Below are 15702 nucleotides of genomic sequence, written 5' to 3'. Positions count from 1 at the left end.
AATCACTGAGCTCTCTATCCAGCCCTCTTAGACACAAATTTTAGGAGATAAATTTACAAGCACATTTCAATCTCTATTCTTGATTTCTGATAAAAATGTTCTCAAGTGTATTCTCTTGGAGGTATAGATTTACTCATTTCTTCAAACACACGTACATATTTAAACTTTTAAAATAGAATGCCTGCTGCCAGAGTTGTTAGGAAGGTCTAATGGCTGAATAGATTTGAAGGTCCATTAAGGGAAAGCTGGTACCCCCATAGGCTTGAAAACAGAATCTACTTCTAGGTGGAGACATGTCATTGTCTCCCCTGTCATAAGTTAATCCAGTTGGGCCAGCAAACCAAGTGGCCAAGGTACCACCCAGCAGAAAGGTGGGCTCACACTAGACTGCTTTACAGAGGTAGGAGGAAGGAGGAATAATTATGCCTTGAGTGAGATAATGTACTTTTCCTTCTCAGATTCCCCATTCCCTAGGGCAACACCTTCATGCTGTAGAGAAGTATAGGTCTGCTCTTTCTGAGTCCTAACTCAAATTGTGTAACTTTGTCTTCCCTTCTCACTCTTTTGGATGTTGGCCTGAATCTAAGCATGCTTTTTCAGGCAATTTGGGCTTCCTTACCCTTTCTCTAAAGCTTTCCCTCGTGGTGTATAGTTGCTTGTCCATCATACAGCTGACTTCCAAATGGGCTTATTGCAAAGGGTCTAACTTCCTTTCTTCCTCTTCTGCATCTTGCTCTTATAGGCAGGTGCAGGGATTTAGAGATTGTTTGATATGGAGTTTTTCTTTCAAACTAGTAAGATTGTCTTTGAGCTTCCTTTTGAGTCCATTCTGAAATCATTGGTAAACGAGACCAAGAACCCCAAGAAGAGACCCTGATTTCCTCAGTAGCATAAGGTGATGCCATCACGAAGGGGCAGCCACAATCTCCAGTAATACTAACATATTTAGCTTGGCTACCTGTTATCAGTGGACCAACTGGAGTCAGATGCAGTGAAGAGTAGGAGAAGAGTTGTTCAATGTGAAAACTACGGTCACCAACTCAAGTTCATCATGGAGTGCTGACACGAGCTTTGGGTTAAATGGACAGCAAGAGCTATGGCTACTGCTAAGTAGTCTTGGCCAAGGTGTAGTTCTGTTCGTCTTGGTCATGGTTCCACCCATTGCTGCAACGTGATCTCATAACGTTACAGAACGGTATGAAAACTCTTCCTGGGAGACAATTGCCTTCTCTGGCTGGCACCAGGCTTCACCCTTTTCCTTCTCCCAGAGTGAAATACCCAAGGAAGTTCCAATTCCTCGAAAACTACTGTTCAATTGTCTGATAGCAGAAGGAGGGGCACAAGAGCTTCTCTTTAGAATGTCTTCATTTCTTCCAGGACGGTTTCAGACCTCCCTAGCTCAAGGCAGGTGGTGCATGCTGAGAACAAAAGTAAGCAAGCTCCCTTTATCCCTTCCTCTGAGGAAGATTAGATTCGACTTGGTAAAGGGTTATTGTCATGAAATTATTTAGTTAATCATAACCAATTAAACTCTGAAGAGAAAACTGTGGGTCAGGGAAAGAGTTGTTAAAGGAATGATACATTAACCCAGAATTGAGGGCTCAGAAGGAGCTGCTCTGGCCAAGGGTTTGGCCTTGAGGAAGGTCTGGGCAATCCTGAAAAAAGAATGTATTCCTTTAAAAGCAAAAGGGAAGTGAGCAGCTGCCTAGTTTCAACCAATCTCTGGAAGGCAGACTGCATCACAAATACCCGTATAGAATTCAAAGGATAATTCTGATTGGAGCAAGGGAAAATTTCGTGGGAAGTTTATACTAGTGTTTTATTGGATAAGGTGGGTTTCCATAGACATAAAGAAGCTGGTAAGTCAGAAGCCCTAGACAAGATGAATTACACCAAGACTGTGAGATTCCTGTTCTTAGCACATCTAGAATTTGCTTGTTTATTTCTTAGGTCCCCTCTCAGCTTCTTGATGACATACCATGAAATCTGTTGCCAAAGTCGTTTACAATCAAGTTGCCGTGTTTACAGGTCCTTGAAAAGCCAGTTTTATTCTTTAATAAATGAGAAACGATGCCATTGTCTCCTACAAAATAGCTGAGGTTTTACTCGAACCAAATCTGTTTGGAAATGTTAAGCTGGTTACACAGAACTAATGTGCCTCAAGGTGGTCATTCTCTCTGGATTAAAGCCTGGGAACAATGGTGGCTCCTGTTACAAGGAAAATTACAATGGGCCATTATGGAAAGGGACAAAAATCTCTGTTCCCAGAAGCGGGACTGACAAGCTGCAAGTCCCCCTCTACATGCTGACACAAAAGCCTGATTGCTTCAGATTGTTTGTTTATGCAAATCGAAGGGCAACATTAATTCTAAGAGTGGGGCTGTGGGTGGTGGGGAGGCTGCTGATTGGCTGGTTTTTGCTCCTGGGTTGGCTACCAAACTGACAAACCCTATCACACTCATTGTGAGCCCTGAAAACCTTTAGGACAAATCTTGTTATTAGATGATGTCAGAGTGAATGTTTATGTTTTTAGGATAGGTTTTGGAACGGTAGGACCTGCAGCAATAGATCTTATCAAAGATCCATTCCTTTACTTTCTCTATTGCTTTCCCTAAATCAGACCTCAGTGAACATGACAGACGCTCCTGAGACACTGAGCGGGACAGAGTGTAATGGGGACAGACCACCTGATAATGACCAACAGCACATCAGTCAAACCAGCAAGGACGCAGCTGACGCAGGTGGGACCCAGACATATTACAGTGCTGAAGCCAGTCTTGAAGATTTGCCTACAAGAGGAAGTCAAGAAGAAAGTGGCAACAGTAAAGGAGGCATACTACCCGAAGAGCCTGCGGGTGAGAAGAGTCTCCGAGGTAAAGGATTTCCTTTTCTCAGCTTCATTGTTTTGATTTATAAGCCCCCTTGATCCCCTCCTTTTATATAAACTAGTATTATACTAAGAAGCTGGAGCCAAGAACCATAGTCCCTTATCCCAATAGGGGATTCCTATCATAAAGACTCATAATCTAGGTTTGTCTGGTAGCTCTGAAATCCCAGTTTTCTCTCCTGAAACCTGAGCATTTTAACTCAGAATAAAGCAGAATAATAGTAACCACCTTTATTGAGTTGTTAGAATAAGTTCTAAAGTTAATTCAGTGTTAACTACTGCTATTTATTTTCAGGCCCACAAGTCCATTGTTGTTTGAAAAAAGAGAACTCAGAATTTTAAGATCCCCTTCTGTTCATGTCTAAAGAGGTCTGAATCCATATGTGTGTGTGTGTGTGTGTGTGTGTGTGTGTGTGTGTATGTGTGCATATATATACACACACACATATATGTATAAATATGAATATCTATACACACACATATAGAGACTCTCATTGTGGGAGCTCATTACTAAATATACACAATCAAATTTTAAAAGAATCAGAAAAGTAGAATGATAACTTTTACTAATCATAATTAAAACTAAAGACATCACCTAGAATCGGAATTGATCATTTGTGAACCTTTAACTATATATGTTGTCATTGTTATAATATTTCTGTTTTCCCCTAGAAAACTCAGAAGAGAACCTCTTTGTCATTCACAAGGCCATCAAAGATCTTTCTCTCCAAGAAGCAAGTGCTGAGGACATGGCATTCAGAGAAGGTAACAGGAATCCTAGTTTCCTAACACTGTTCAGTTGGATATGATGATAACATTGTGTGCAGTGTTTTGTGTGGGTGCTGTTGAGAAGCAGTTCCAAGCAATGACTTCAAAATCTTTCAACTGCTTTGGGCAAATACAACAGTCTTGATCTCTGTGGGTTCCACCTTACCCAGCTTTCCAGATGGCTCAAGCCCCAAATTGTATGAATTGGTCTGACTGGTTGGCATGGCAATGTGATAGCCATGTCTTGATAGATTAGCCCCCTAAATCAAGCTTTCTTTTCAATTTGGTGCTCCAGTGGGTATCAGGCAGCCTCTGGGATGATTCAGAAACAGGTTTAGCATAAAGTCTCTCTTTGACATTCCGTATAAAGTAACTTTATAAAATGAGTTAGTCTATGGGGAAATTTTGTCTGAAAGAATTGTTAACCATTTCTTGTCAAAGAACTGTGCCCCAGAGTGATGAAATTAATTTTGTGCTCTTTACTCAAAATCACAACTATGAGACAAAAGGTACATGGAAGAGGCTATGTTACCTGTCTAGTAAAGTCAGTAGACAAGGTTACAAAATCTTCTAAATATTTTCTCTAAGAAGATATTTCCGTTCAAATAGTTCCTGAGTGCAATGCAGAATGGAATCTGTTAATTTATCACTCTTTCCCTCTCTTGAAGCTACAAACAGCTTATCTCCAAATTGAAGTCAGCATGTAGCACCCAATCAATTTAATTTAGGACCGTGCCAGGGAAAACACAGGGCAACCACCAAAGGGACATTTTAGAACACCATGTAAATAGCAGATTCCAAGGAGAAGAGGGAGGTGCTTGGGGGTTTCTGAATTTCTCCCTCTGCCTAGATTACTCCCACAATATATAAACAGTCATAGGAAAGTGCTACCAGCAGTGGCTGTTATTACTGGGATACCACAGGAGACTATCTCACCGGATAGTAGTCTGTAAAAGTTAAGACTCTGCAAAATGAATTATGTAACTTTTTGCCCCAATCCTTCTGTTTTTAATGTGATGAGTCTATCAAGGCAGGGCTCACCATTGTCCACCTACAGCTTCTTTATCAGTCAGGGGACCCACTGCAAAAAACAGTTTACTAGGATCTTGGCTTTCAATCAAGTGGAGAGTGAGGGAACCACTGAATTTGCCTCTGCTTAAATCCTTCCTTTTTTCTTTTTTCTTTATTTATTTTACATCCTGGCTGCAGTTCCGCCCCCCCCTTCTCTCCTTCCTGTCTCTTCTCCCCTGCCCCGACTCTGTTCCCATCCCCCCAATGGGAAGAATTCTTTCCACTCCTTCTTTTCTGTTCAGGAAAAGGCAGTCCTCTCATGGATATCAACAAAACATGGCATATCAAGTTACAGTAAGACTAAGCACCTCACCTTGTATTAAGCCTGGGCAAGGTGACCCAGTATGAGGAGTAGTGTCCCAAAAGCCAGCAAAAAGAGTCAGAGACAGTCCCTGTTACCGCTGTTAGGAATCCCACAAGAGGACCATGCTACATAACTGTCACATATATGCAGAGGGCCTAGTTCAGTCCCATGCAGGTTCCCTGGTTTTCAGTTCAGTCTCTGTGAACCTCTATAGACCCAGGTTAGTTGATTATGTGAATTTTCTTGTGGTGCCCTTGACTCCTCTGGCTCCTACAGTCTTTTCTCTCCCTCTTCTGCAGGATTCCCTGAGCTCTGCCTAATATTTGGCTGTGGGTCTGCATCTGTTTCTATCACTGCTGGATGAAGCCTCTCTGATGACTATTGGGCTAGGCACCAATCTATGAATATAGCATAATATCATTAGGCATCATTACATTTACATTTCCCCCCCTCCAGTCATGGTTGGTTCTATCCTAGGTCTTTGGGTCATCCAGCCTGTGGGTCTTTTCACAGTGTGCTTCTACTCTGTGACAGAGGCGCTGGTTTTGGTGCCTTTTATTTTCAAGATGGCAAACAGCTGTAAGTCTCCTAAGAGAATATGCCTGGTAAGAGTATAAAGATGCTAAAAATATTGAGGAAAAACACTAATCAATTTAAATTGAAGGATGAATTTTATTCTTGACAGTCTTAGGCCTGAGTCATGTATATGAACAAAAGGATCATTTGTGTGTGTGTGTGTGTGTGTGTGTGTGTGTGTGTGTGTGTGTGTGATTTTATTTTATTTTTTGGTGTGTGGGGGGAGACACAACAAAACAAAGCCTACGATCATAGCAAATATCCAATGTCCACTTTTTTGCAATGTAACGAATATCGAGGGGAGGATTGACAGCAGTTGTTTAGGACTAGTGTGGGTGGTAATTCATGCCTACTTGTCTTTTTCACAGTACATGGAGACGTGGACTCTGAGAAAAAATAAAAGCCTTTGATGAAAACAGACTTACAGGGAGAACTGTGAAGGGAGAACAAAGTTAACAACTGCTTTTTACTTTGTTTATAGGCTGTTGTTGCTTAGAAAGAGAATGGGGAAGCCACACACGCTAGCCCTGTTCCCTGTGGATAGATGATCTTCCACAGAAGCGCACCACGTGTGCCTGTTCAGGAAACTTCTGTTCCCTTATAATTCTTATACATCAAGAAATACTAGGGAAGTGTGCTAAGATGTTCTAACTGTTTGGAAACCAATGATTTTCATGCTTTAAGCCTTCTAAAAGCCAGAACATGGCACCAAATAATCTGTTACTGTCATTTGGAACATCAGGAGAATCTAGCATTATGTACATACAAGACCAACATAATTATTATCCCTATAGGTCAGCAGAAGATCCTAAGCCATGGGTGTGACTCAGTTGCCAGCATATGAGTTCTGAACATCTAGAGACTTTTGATCATCTTTCTTAAAAAGCTTTATTCTACGTACATGAGTGTTTTGTCTGTCTGTATGTAAGTGTCTTTATCTCCTACCTGGTATCTGGAGGCCAGAAGAAAGCATTGACCCTTTAGAACTAGAGTGAGACAGAGTTATAGGCCGCCATGTGGGTGTTGGAACCAAACCTGTTGCTCTGCAAGAGCAAATACCTGTAACCACTAAGCCATCTCTCCAGCCTACCTTTGCTCTTTTTTATACTTTTTCATTTTTGTGTTATTTTATGTGTATGAATGTTTTGCTTGCATGTATGTCTGTGCACCATGTGCATGCCTAGTGCCTATAGAGGCCAGAAGAGGGTATTGGAACTGGAGTTAGGAATGGTTGTGAGCCACCATGTGGGTGCTTGGACTGGAACCTGGATTCTCTGGAAGAGCAGCTAGTGTGCTGTGGATATCGCTCTGTATGCTGTGAATATGTGTTGCTCTGATTGTTTAATAAATAAAATGCTGATTGGCCAGTAGCCAGACAGGAAGTATAGGCGGGACAAGCAGAGAAGAGAATTCTGGCAACAGGAAAGCTGAGTCATGAGACACCAGCCTGCTGTCCATGGAGCAGCATGTAACAGCACACAGGTAAAGCCATGTAACATGTAGCAACACATAGATTAACAGAAATGGGCTGAGTTTAAATGTAAGAGCTAGTCAGTGGTAAGCCTGAGCTAATGGCTGAACAGTTTTAATTAATATAAGCCTCTGTGTGTTTATTTGGGTCTCAGTGGCTGCGAGACTGTGAGACTTCAGGAGCCGGGACAAGGAAAACTTCAGCTACACTAGTGCTCTGAACAACTGAGCCATTTTTCCAGTCCAAGCCTTTGCTCTTCTTTACCATTCAAGGGGCAGTGTCAAATGTCAAAGCTATTACTCTGAGTGTGACTAGACACAAGTAGTCATCATTTTCACATTGTAGTAAAGCTTTCCCCTCTGTGGTATTTTTTGCATTGTCCTTGAAGGATGTGTTTGGGGATGTAAAATAATTCCAAACATGTACTGAGTGTGTACATATACATACATATAAATTACATACATGTACATGCATGATACAAATACATATATACATACATATACACACACTCAACATATATATGCATATCTAGTTTTGACAAGGGAAAAATTTTAAGTGTGCCTCAGAGAACAGTAATCTTACTAAATGCACCAGTCTATGACAATAGAATTCCAACTGAATGAGGTTGGGTTGTAGACATTACTGAAGACATACAATATCCATCAGCATTTAAAAAACATAAATTCTGAGATATTTCTTTAACTATATGAAATGCAGTGTTCTCCAAACTATTTTGACTGTGAAGCCTGTTTGATTGTCTAGACTTATCAGGCAACCCAGAGTCACAGTCCATAAGGCACAAGTTGAAATCTGACTGTCTGGAAGAATGAGTTAGAGGATTACAGGATAGCAGTGAGGTGCTCTGAAACCCCAGCACATCTGACCCACAAATCCATTTTGCTACAGGGCATCCGTGGAAGAAGATTCCTCTGAGCAGCAGTGACCTAGAGATGAATACACAGAAGGAAAGGATTGCCCACCAACCTCTAGAGCACCGAGAAGATGACAGTACAACCTACCGGGCAACAGAAATAGAGTGGTTGGGGTTCCAGAAATCTACTCCAGTTGACATATTGCATTCTAAGTGTGATGAGGAACCAGAAGTTTGGAATGAAGAAATTAATGAGGAAGACGTCGACGACTGCAATGATGATGAAGATGAAGTTCGAGTAATAGAATTTAAGAGAAATCACAGCGACGGTTCTCAATTAAAAGGAGAAAACCATGCAAGGGAAGACTCCCCGCTAAGCAGTCCCAGCTCCCAGCCAGGGACCCCCGACGAGCAGCCCGTGTTGGGAAAGAAGGGAGATATCTCCAGGAATGCTTATTCCAGATACAATACGATATCCTATCGGAAAATCAGGAAAGGGAACACCAAACAGAGAATCGATGAATTTGAGTCGATGATGCACTTATAAACTAAGAGGGACTGAGAAGCGGCATGAGAGCTAAAGAAAGGTTAACTCCGTTGTGCCTAGAGGTGCCATGTTGGAGAGATGTGCGAGCTTAATGTCTTTTTCACCCTAAAGCAACGTGGAAATAACCATAGACAAAATTCCTTCTGGCAACCTCAAATCAAAAGGCTTTAGACTAATTCCTGGGTGTTTGCTTTTTAAAAGTCAACTAATATAGCATTATGTGGCAAGCATTGCCCCAAAGGCAAGTCTGGCATGATTTGGCATTAAAAGTAGTAATAGTAAGAGAGTGAGTCAAAGGAAAGGAGAACTGTTTATGTGACTCCCATAATTCTTTTGGTGTCTTTCTTTCTTCAGGCCAATGGGAAGCCTGGGATTAAACCCCTCCTTCATTAAACATGGTTATTTTTTATAGATTCTGCCAGTAACTTTTTTTTCCCTTTCTGTTTATCTTCAAAAAATACCGTGTCTTAAGTGGTTTTCCTTGGCATCTACTGAGTGAAAATTCAACAGATCGCCTTGCTAGGTGTCACCATTCAGTGAATTTCCTCACTAAAATCCTGAGCAATTGTCAGTCAGAATTCTGTGTGCTAAAGTGCTAGCTTTATGCTTTCAAAATGAATGAAATCCATTGTGAAGTTGCTCCAGGGAGGGGCTAGATGACTGGTGAGCAATATACTAGAGAATTGTATTGGACAGCTTTATTTTTGTTACTGAAAACAAAATCTTGTCTAGCACAACGGAAATAATTAAAAATAAAAATGGCAATTTTAGCACAATTTTAAGAAAATGCCTTACTCCATTACCACCCGTTCTTGTATTAACAGTATTTCAAAACCATTTTCTTTGCTTAGAAATGAGAGACAATGGCAGTCATAACTGTACTAGATACTATGAAAATGCAAATAATTATCTTAGACTATTTTAGAAGTAGGGTGTGAGCATACATATTTTTAGTGAAAAAGCTGATAGTGGTGGGGAATATATACTTTATTGGACCAAAGCCCAAACCAAGAAGCTTAAAATTGTACTTGTGGAGCTTCACTCCAACCAACATGTCAAATAATGCATTGAATATTTATGAAAAGAGTATATTTATACTCTTGGAGAGTTTATTCCACAAATTTTCATTTTGTGCTTCTGTATGTATTGCTCTGAACTTTCTGTTACCACAGATAAAAATATCTTTTGGATCCAAATAAAAGACAATTCCTTATTGTCTGAATGTAATACAGTCTTCATTGTGCTATTCAACCCTTTGTTTGTTTCTTTCTCATTGGGTGCAAAAGGCTGGGTTAGTCCTACTTAGACGATTGCTTATTTATGTGTAACAAATCCCACGCATTCTCATAGCAGGTTTCTTAATTCTTCCTGGTCATATAATATATTTCCATAGTATCACATACTACTATGGAGTACTTAAAAGATTCAATTTTGAATTTGATTGAAGTACTTCTTTATTCTTCACCCTGCCTATGTAAGATTTGTTACCCTTAAAATGTTGAGCCTGCTAATTTTTTTGGAACAAATGTAAGCTTTCCAAATAAAATGGGAAAAATTCAGTCTTTTTTCGATAAAGTTGGGTGGGAGATTGATAGACTGGGACAACCTCCTGTTCTAATTTAGATCCTTTGATCATTCCAGAGACAACCTGTTTGCTTTCCTGGATTCCTGATGAGCCCTATCATTTTCTACTTAACTTCAAAGCACAGTTTTATGTAACGGGGCTACACTGTTAATCTACCCACATGACGGCTTGTTTGTTAGACGTAACTGACAAGTTCCCATGGAGTTTAAGTGGGAAGAGTAGTGTATGGCTAAGAAACATGATAAAGATATTAGCATATATGATACTCCATAAACTCGGACTTTTTAGCTGTGTTCTCTCACCACATAATTCAATTTTAAAACATTCTGTCCACAAAGACTCTTTTAAGGTATGTTCATCTGAGAAATCGTTCATGCTCGTGGACAAGGTAATGCAGTAACAGGAGCACATTTGGTAGCATTCTTTGGTATCATTGCACATCGCCATATTCTATCACATACAGCAGGGCCAGAGTTAACACCTGGGTAACATGGTAGTGGTAGGTGGATATTTAGGTCTTGGTAATCTGGAAATAGCAATGGTCTTGTTCCTATTGCATGAAGTATATATTAATATATTTTAAACTCATCTGGATAACTATTAATAGATAACCACTCATGAAGGTTTAGCTGAGATTTTATAATTCAAGTTCCAGGGTGGTAACAACTCTGGTACCTGATACCTGATGAGGATTATGTGAATGCTGGAATTTCTTGAATGATTTAATTCTCTTTTGTTGCCAGATGAATGGGAATTAAAGACAGCTTTACTTCTTTGTAAAAATTAGATTTACATGTCATTTAATACTATATTTAAAGACATGGAATTTGCCAGCTTCTGTCCCTATCAATCTATCTGTCTATCTATCTATCTATCTATCTATCTATCTATCTATCTATCTATCTATCATCTACCTACCTTCCTGCTGTTAAATAAAGAACTAACTACCTGGTCTTATTTGTTTTCAATAAAAGTTTATGTTCTTTGTTTCAGGTTTCCAAGCTTCTTTCTTAAGAATTTAATGAGAGTTTTTTCCATGTAAGCAGCTATTTAGTTGATCAAGAATGCCACTTCACAAAAAATAAGAGAACACCTAATTACAATTAATGTGCATTATTTATTTTTAAAAGATTTTAAATGATTATATACGAAACTGTGAGAACTTCTGGTGGTTAGATATATAATGTAAATGAAAAACTTCTATTACTTTAGAAGAAAGTGAGATTTTGTTTTAGATGCACATTGGCATCAACAATATGAAAAACACGTTTCTCTTTGTAGTCATTGAGGTTATGCACTTACGCTCTTCTGACACACTGGTAGTATTATTTCTGAATTTTTACATGACATACTACTTATGGCATATTTTTGATTGAAGAACAGACATTAAGCTTTTCAAAGTTACCAAGGAAAACATTTAAAATAAGTAATTCTAGAAAAGGATAAAATTCTAGAGTATAATAAATAAGAGATGTGTTTAATGATTTGAGAAAAGCATCCACTTCTCTTGAAGGCCAAACTTTCATTGTTTTATAATAACAAGAGGGTTATAAAATCCAAAATGTCAAACACACAAACACACACACACACAGAGAGAGAGAGAGAGAGAGAGAGAGAGAGAGAGAGAGAGAGAGAGAGAGAGAGAGAGAGAGACATGTGTAATGGGCACCAGAAGTCAATCACCCAGGTAACTGGGAAAACACAATACAAACAGGTGACACTGGTAACTAGCTTCTAGCTCAGGAGAATATTGAAAGTGAAGCTTGAAAGTATTTTTAATATTTTCCTAGAATTTTAAAGTTATTCATTTGATTCCTTCTGTATAAATTACCTCAGCTGATCAGAACAAAAGAGGTGACTATTTGGAAGTATTTAATTAACTCAAATATTTCTTCTATGAGTTTGTTCTCCCATTAACAAACTAGTTAAGGAAATCAGTAACAAAATCACTCCTTTGATCTTTGCCTTAACTGTCTGTCTGTCTGTCTCTCTTTAATGACCACTTCCTATAGTTAATTTGTATAAAACTAGATAAATCTTGTCATTTTTTTTAACAATTAAGGTGTGTATAGAATCCTACAGCCTTCCACAAATGTAATTTAATTTCGCTTTCATGTTAGAGAAACTGTGGACAGGGCGAGTCCACTTGAAACACTCTATAAGGTTCAGAGTAGAAAATGCTGTTGAACTCAGAGCTCCAACGGTCCCTTGCCATTGCTGTATTCCTTTATGTTGTCACAGGATACCTAGGGTTTTTATCCCCTCCCAGTTTAAAGAAACACATGCATACACACAATATATGTCGACACACAAGGGGTATATTTTCACAACTGATGTTTTTGAACAGTCAAGTAAATTTAAAATATATTTTATTATGTTATCAAAAGTTTTAATTGCAACATATAAAAAAAGGCTTTATCTATGTACTCATTTATAACCACTGTCTTTGAACTGGCAGGTAGAGGTCAATATAAACAAATTTGTTTTCACTCATTTTATGGTGGTTGTCATTATTAGGAATTCCACATATTTGGAATTGGTCTTCATGTTGGAAAATGCAAGTTTTCACATTGGTTTGTGTTTGTACAAGGGAGAACTCACATAAACTTGCAAAGGGACCAGATGGAGACAGTAACTGTCAGTTATCACCTTAGGTTAAAACAGACATTGAATCTGCACTATGGATTGTTTTTACTTTCTTTCATACATGGGCACACCAACATATGAAACACCATCCACCAAGCCTCACAGAGGAACACACACAGACATCCCAACATCTGAAACACCATCCACCAAGTCTCACAGAGGAACGTATGCAGACACCCCAATATCTGAAACACCATCCACCAATCTCACAGAGCAACATAACACTTTATATGGCTTAAGCAAAATGTCCATGGAGTGAGTATTTGTCAAAAATAAACATTCTGTACAATAGCTTTGCTTAGCAGTTCTCTTTTCCTAGGTAGTTGACTTGCAGCAATCATTGGATACCCCATGTGGCAGTTGTAAAATCTCTATGATACAATCTGTAAAGTGAGTTGAAGTTAAAGCCTGTGGCTTGTGTTTTAAATTGAAGGGGTTTCCAAAATTTTATTTCTTATCTCTGTTAAAAATGAATTATTTGTCAGTTTTGCTTGAAGGTTGGAAGGGAGAAAGGGTAGAAGGGAGTTGGGTACTGTGATTCATAGTGAAGCAGCTCTCTAGATCTCTGTTTCTCAGGTTGGTCCAGCAGGTTGGAGAAGTCTTCCATCACATCAAGGCTGTGAATCACCACAAGAGCTACGAGGGTTGTCACAGACATCTATACTTCAGCTGCTCAATAGAGAGGCCCAATCTTGATTTCCTGCTTATGAAACATTCAAGAGAGACCAAAAAGCTTTTACTCAACCTCATTTCCTTATCTTGAAACTAGTAATGTACAATCTGGGAGCCTTACCTGAGCTTGCCTACATTGATAACCCTATTGCTTTAAAAAAGAATGACCATGGCATGTGGTAGTGGACATACTTTTGGGAGCACCAGATAGAATGAATCTATTCTGGGTTTTATCTGTTGTTGATGGGATGATCACATCCTTCCTCAGTATAAGGAAGAGACAGACACCTCCCTTATTGTATGGAGGAAAGAAAGTTGTATACGTGCCAATAAGATGAGCACACACAAAATCTAGGAGGGTGTATGCACTCAATGATAATTAGTTTCTCTTTTCCCTTCATTTCTTGTAGTTTTGTGGTTTTTATATGAGCTATTGGGGTCTTTGCATAAGATCTGACAATTTGGCTGTGTTCTACACAAAAGTGAAAGTGTCTGAGCAAGAAGCAAGCTGGTGCTACCTAGTAGCCCTCAACCCCATTATCTTGCCCAAAAGTCCCTTGAAAATCATTGTAAGCCCATTCATGAAATTAGGACACGCTAGGAATGTTGAAGTCTTATCCATTCTAAGTGATGTCCATGACCCTTTGCAATCTTTAAGCCAACACTAGAAAGAAGGTTTTCTAATATCTAGAAGAATGCTTCCGAAGTAGTGCGGGGGAAGCTGATGATGCATTGCGATCATGGCACGGCTGGTTTTGCAGTCCTGTGAATGACAGATAATTGAATGTCAGCAAGCAGAACTGAGCAAATTTGATGCTCGTGATAAAACAGCACCGTAGCAACAACAGCTGTGTCATCCCACGGGAGGGGAGGGGGTGGGGTCTGCATAACTGTTGAAAAGAGAAAGCCAGTGTACACGCTGAAGGGTGAGGAAGCACTCCCAGCATTCAGGAAGTTAGTATTTTGATCCAATTAGTTCTATAACTTATTAGCAAGGCTATTCCATGTTCAAGCTGATAAGAGGCATAGGCATATTTCTAAGAAAAGGCAATAAGCTAAGCCAAGTCAAAGAAATGGGAAGCTCCTGATAACCCATCCTCCTGTCGAAGAATTCTCTTGGACCACAAAATGTTCCCTCAAAGGTTTGTCATTACATGTAAAAGATGCCGTAGTAGGATTTATACACTCATTCTTGTCTTCTAAAAACAAATTTGGGAGATAATGCTTCAAGAAACGTTGGCAGTAGATTTGAGAATCAGTCAGTACTTTCAAGGCAAGGCCCACACAGATTCCTAACTCATGACTAATTCCTTGCATCTTAGGGTAAGTGGAAAAATGTATGGTAGAGAGTTTGTTGAAATTTTACCACTAAATAAATACATGATGTTTCAAACAAAGCCTTTGTTCTACTGACAGTACTCAGAGGTAACTTTATATAATGAGTATTCAAGGTAAAGTTTGGTAGTACATTGAGCAGACTACACAGAAGGTTTTCTTGGGAAAAAAAAAACACAACAAAACATTTACTTTCTTCACTTACAAAGGTGGGTCTATCCAAAGCATGACTCATCTGTTGCTAAAAGGACTTGATTTTTCTTTGAAGAAACTGTCCTTGGATAAAAGAAACTCTATATACCAGTGGGCAGGGGGATGTTCAAGGTGTCTCAGTCACATGAAAATGACATGGATCACTCAGTGTACTGTTTAGTCACTGACTCAATTAGTTCATTAGCAAAGACTTGTGTGTTTTGTTTGTTTGTTTTTGTTTTTTTCTTCCCATATGGCTATTTTGGAAAGAATTATCTCATTTTCAAAATATTCTCTTATCTCATCTCTAATCATCAGTTACTGGAATGAAACATCTTAAATATACTTACTGTATATGCTGTAAATGTGTAAAGAAAAAATGTTTCCTTTCCCATTATTCATTGATAGTCACGCTTTTTTGTAACTAATTGGTAGACAAAATTAAGTGTCAAATAGGAAACCAGAACTAAAATGCTCAGTTTTACCATAATATCATGTGAACAAAGATTTAAATTCACCAGTAAGAATAAGCATGGCCAGTCTGAAGGGGTGAAGCTTCAGTAAGGAAGTTGGCTTCTCTCCTTTTGAAGGAGCAAACACCAGTGGGCAAACTCAGACCAAACTGGGGGTTGAAAGAATAGCATGAGTCACACCTAGAGATCTGAATTCTTACCCCGTTCACCCCAGTTGGTCTGTAGGAGTTTTCAGATGGGCAATTTTTCTCCTAACATCAACTTTCTTACCAAAAGGATTATAGTAGACCCTGGTCCCTAAGAT

General features: G+C 39.1%; 1 protein-coding gene across 2 annotated transcripts; it reads left to right on the top strand.

The window, feature by feature from the left end:
- The first annotated feature begins 2632 nt into the window (after positions 1–2632).
- On the top strand, positions 2633–8495 carry Ermn (ermin). 2 transcript variants are annotated; one of them, XM_059259148.1, is made up of 3 exons: positions 2633–2813; positions 3560–3652; positions 7984–8495. In XM_059259148.1, exons 1-3 carry the CDS (start codon positions 2633–2635, stop codon positions 8493–8495), a joined length of 786 nt encoding a protein of 261 aa, XP_059115131.1. The 2 variants fall into 2 exon arrangements, with proteins under 2 accessions (XP_059115131.1, XP_059115130.1); XM_059259147.1 differs by having other exon boundaries at positions 2633–2873.
- The last annotated feature ends 7207 nt before the right edge of the window (positions 8496–15702 follow it).

Source organism: Peromyscus eremicus, chromosome 4 (genome assembly GCF_949786415.1).
Source record: "Peromyscus eremicus chromosome 4, PerEre_H2_v1, whole genome shotgun sequence".
Lineage (NCBI taxonomy): Eukaryota > Metazoa > Chordata > Mammalia > Rodentia > Cricetidae > Peromyscus > Peromyscus eremicus.
This window is presented reverse-complemented; position numbering and strand designations above follow the sequence as displayed.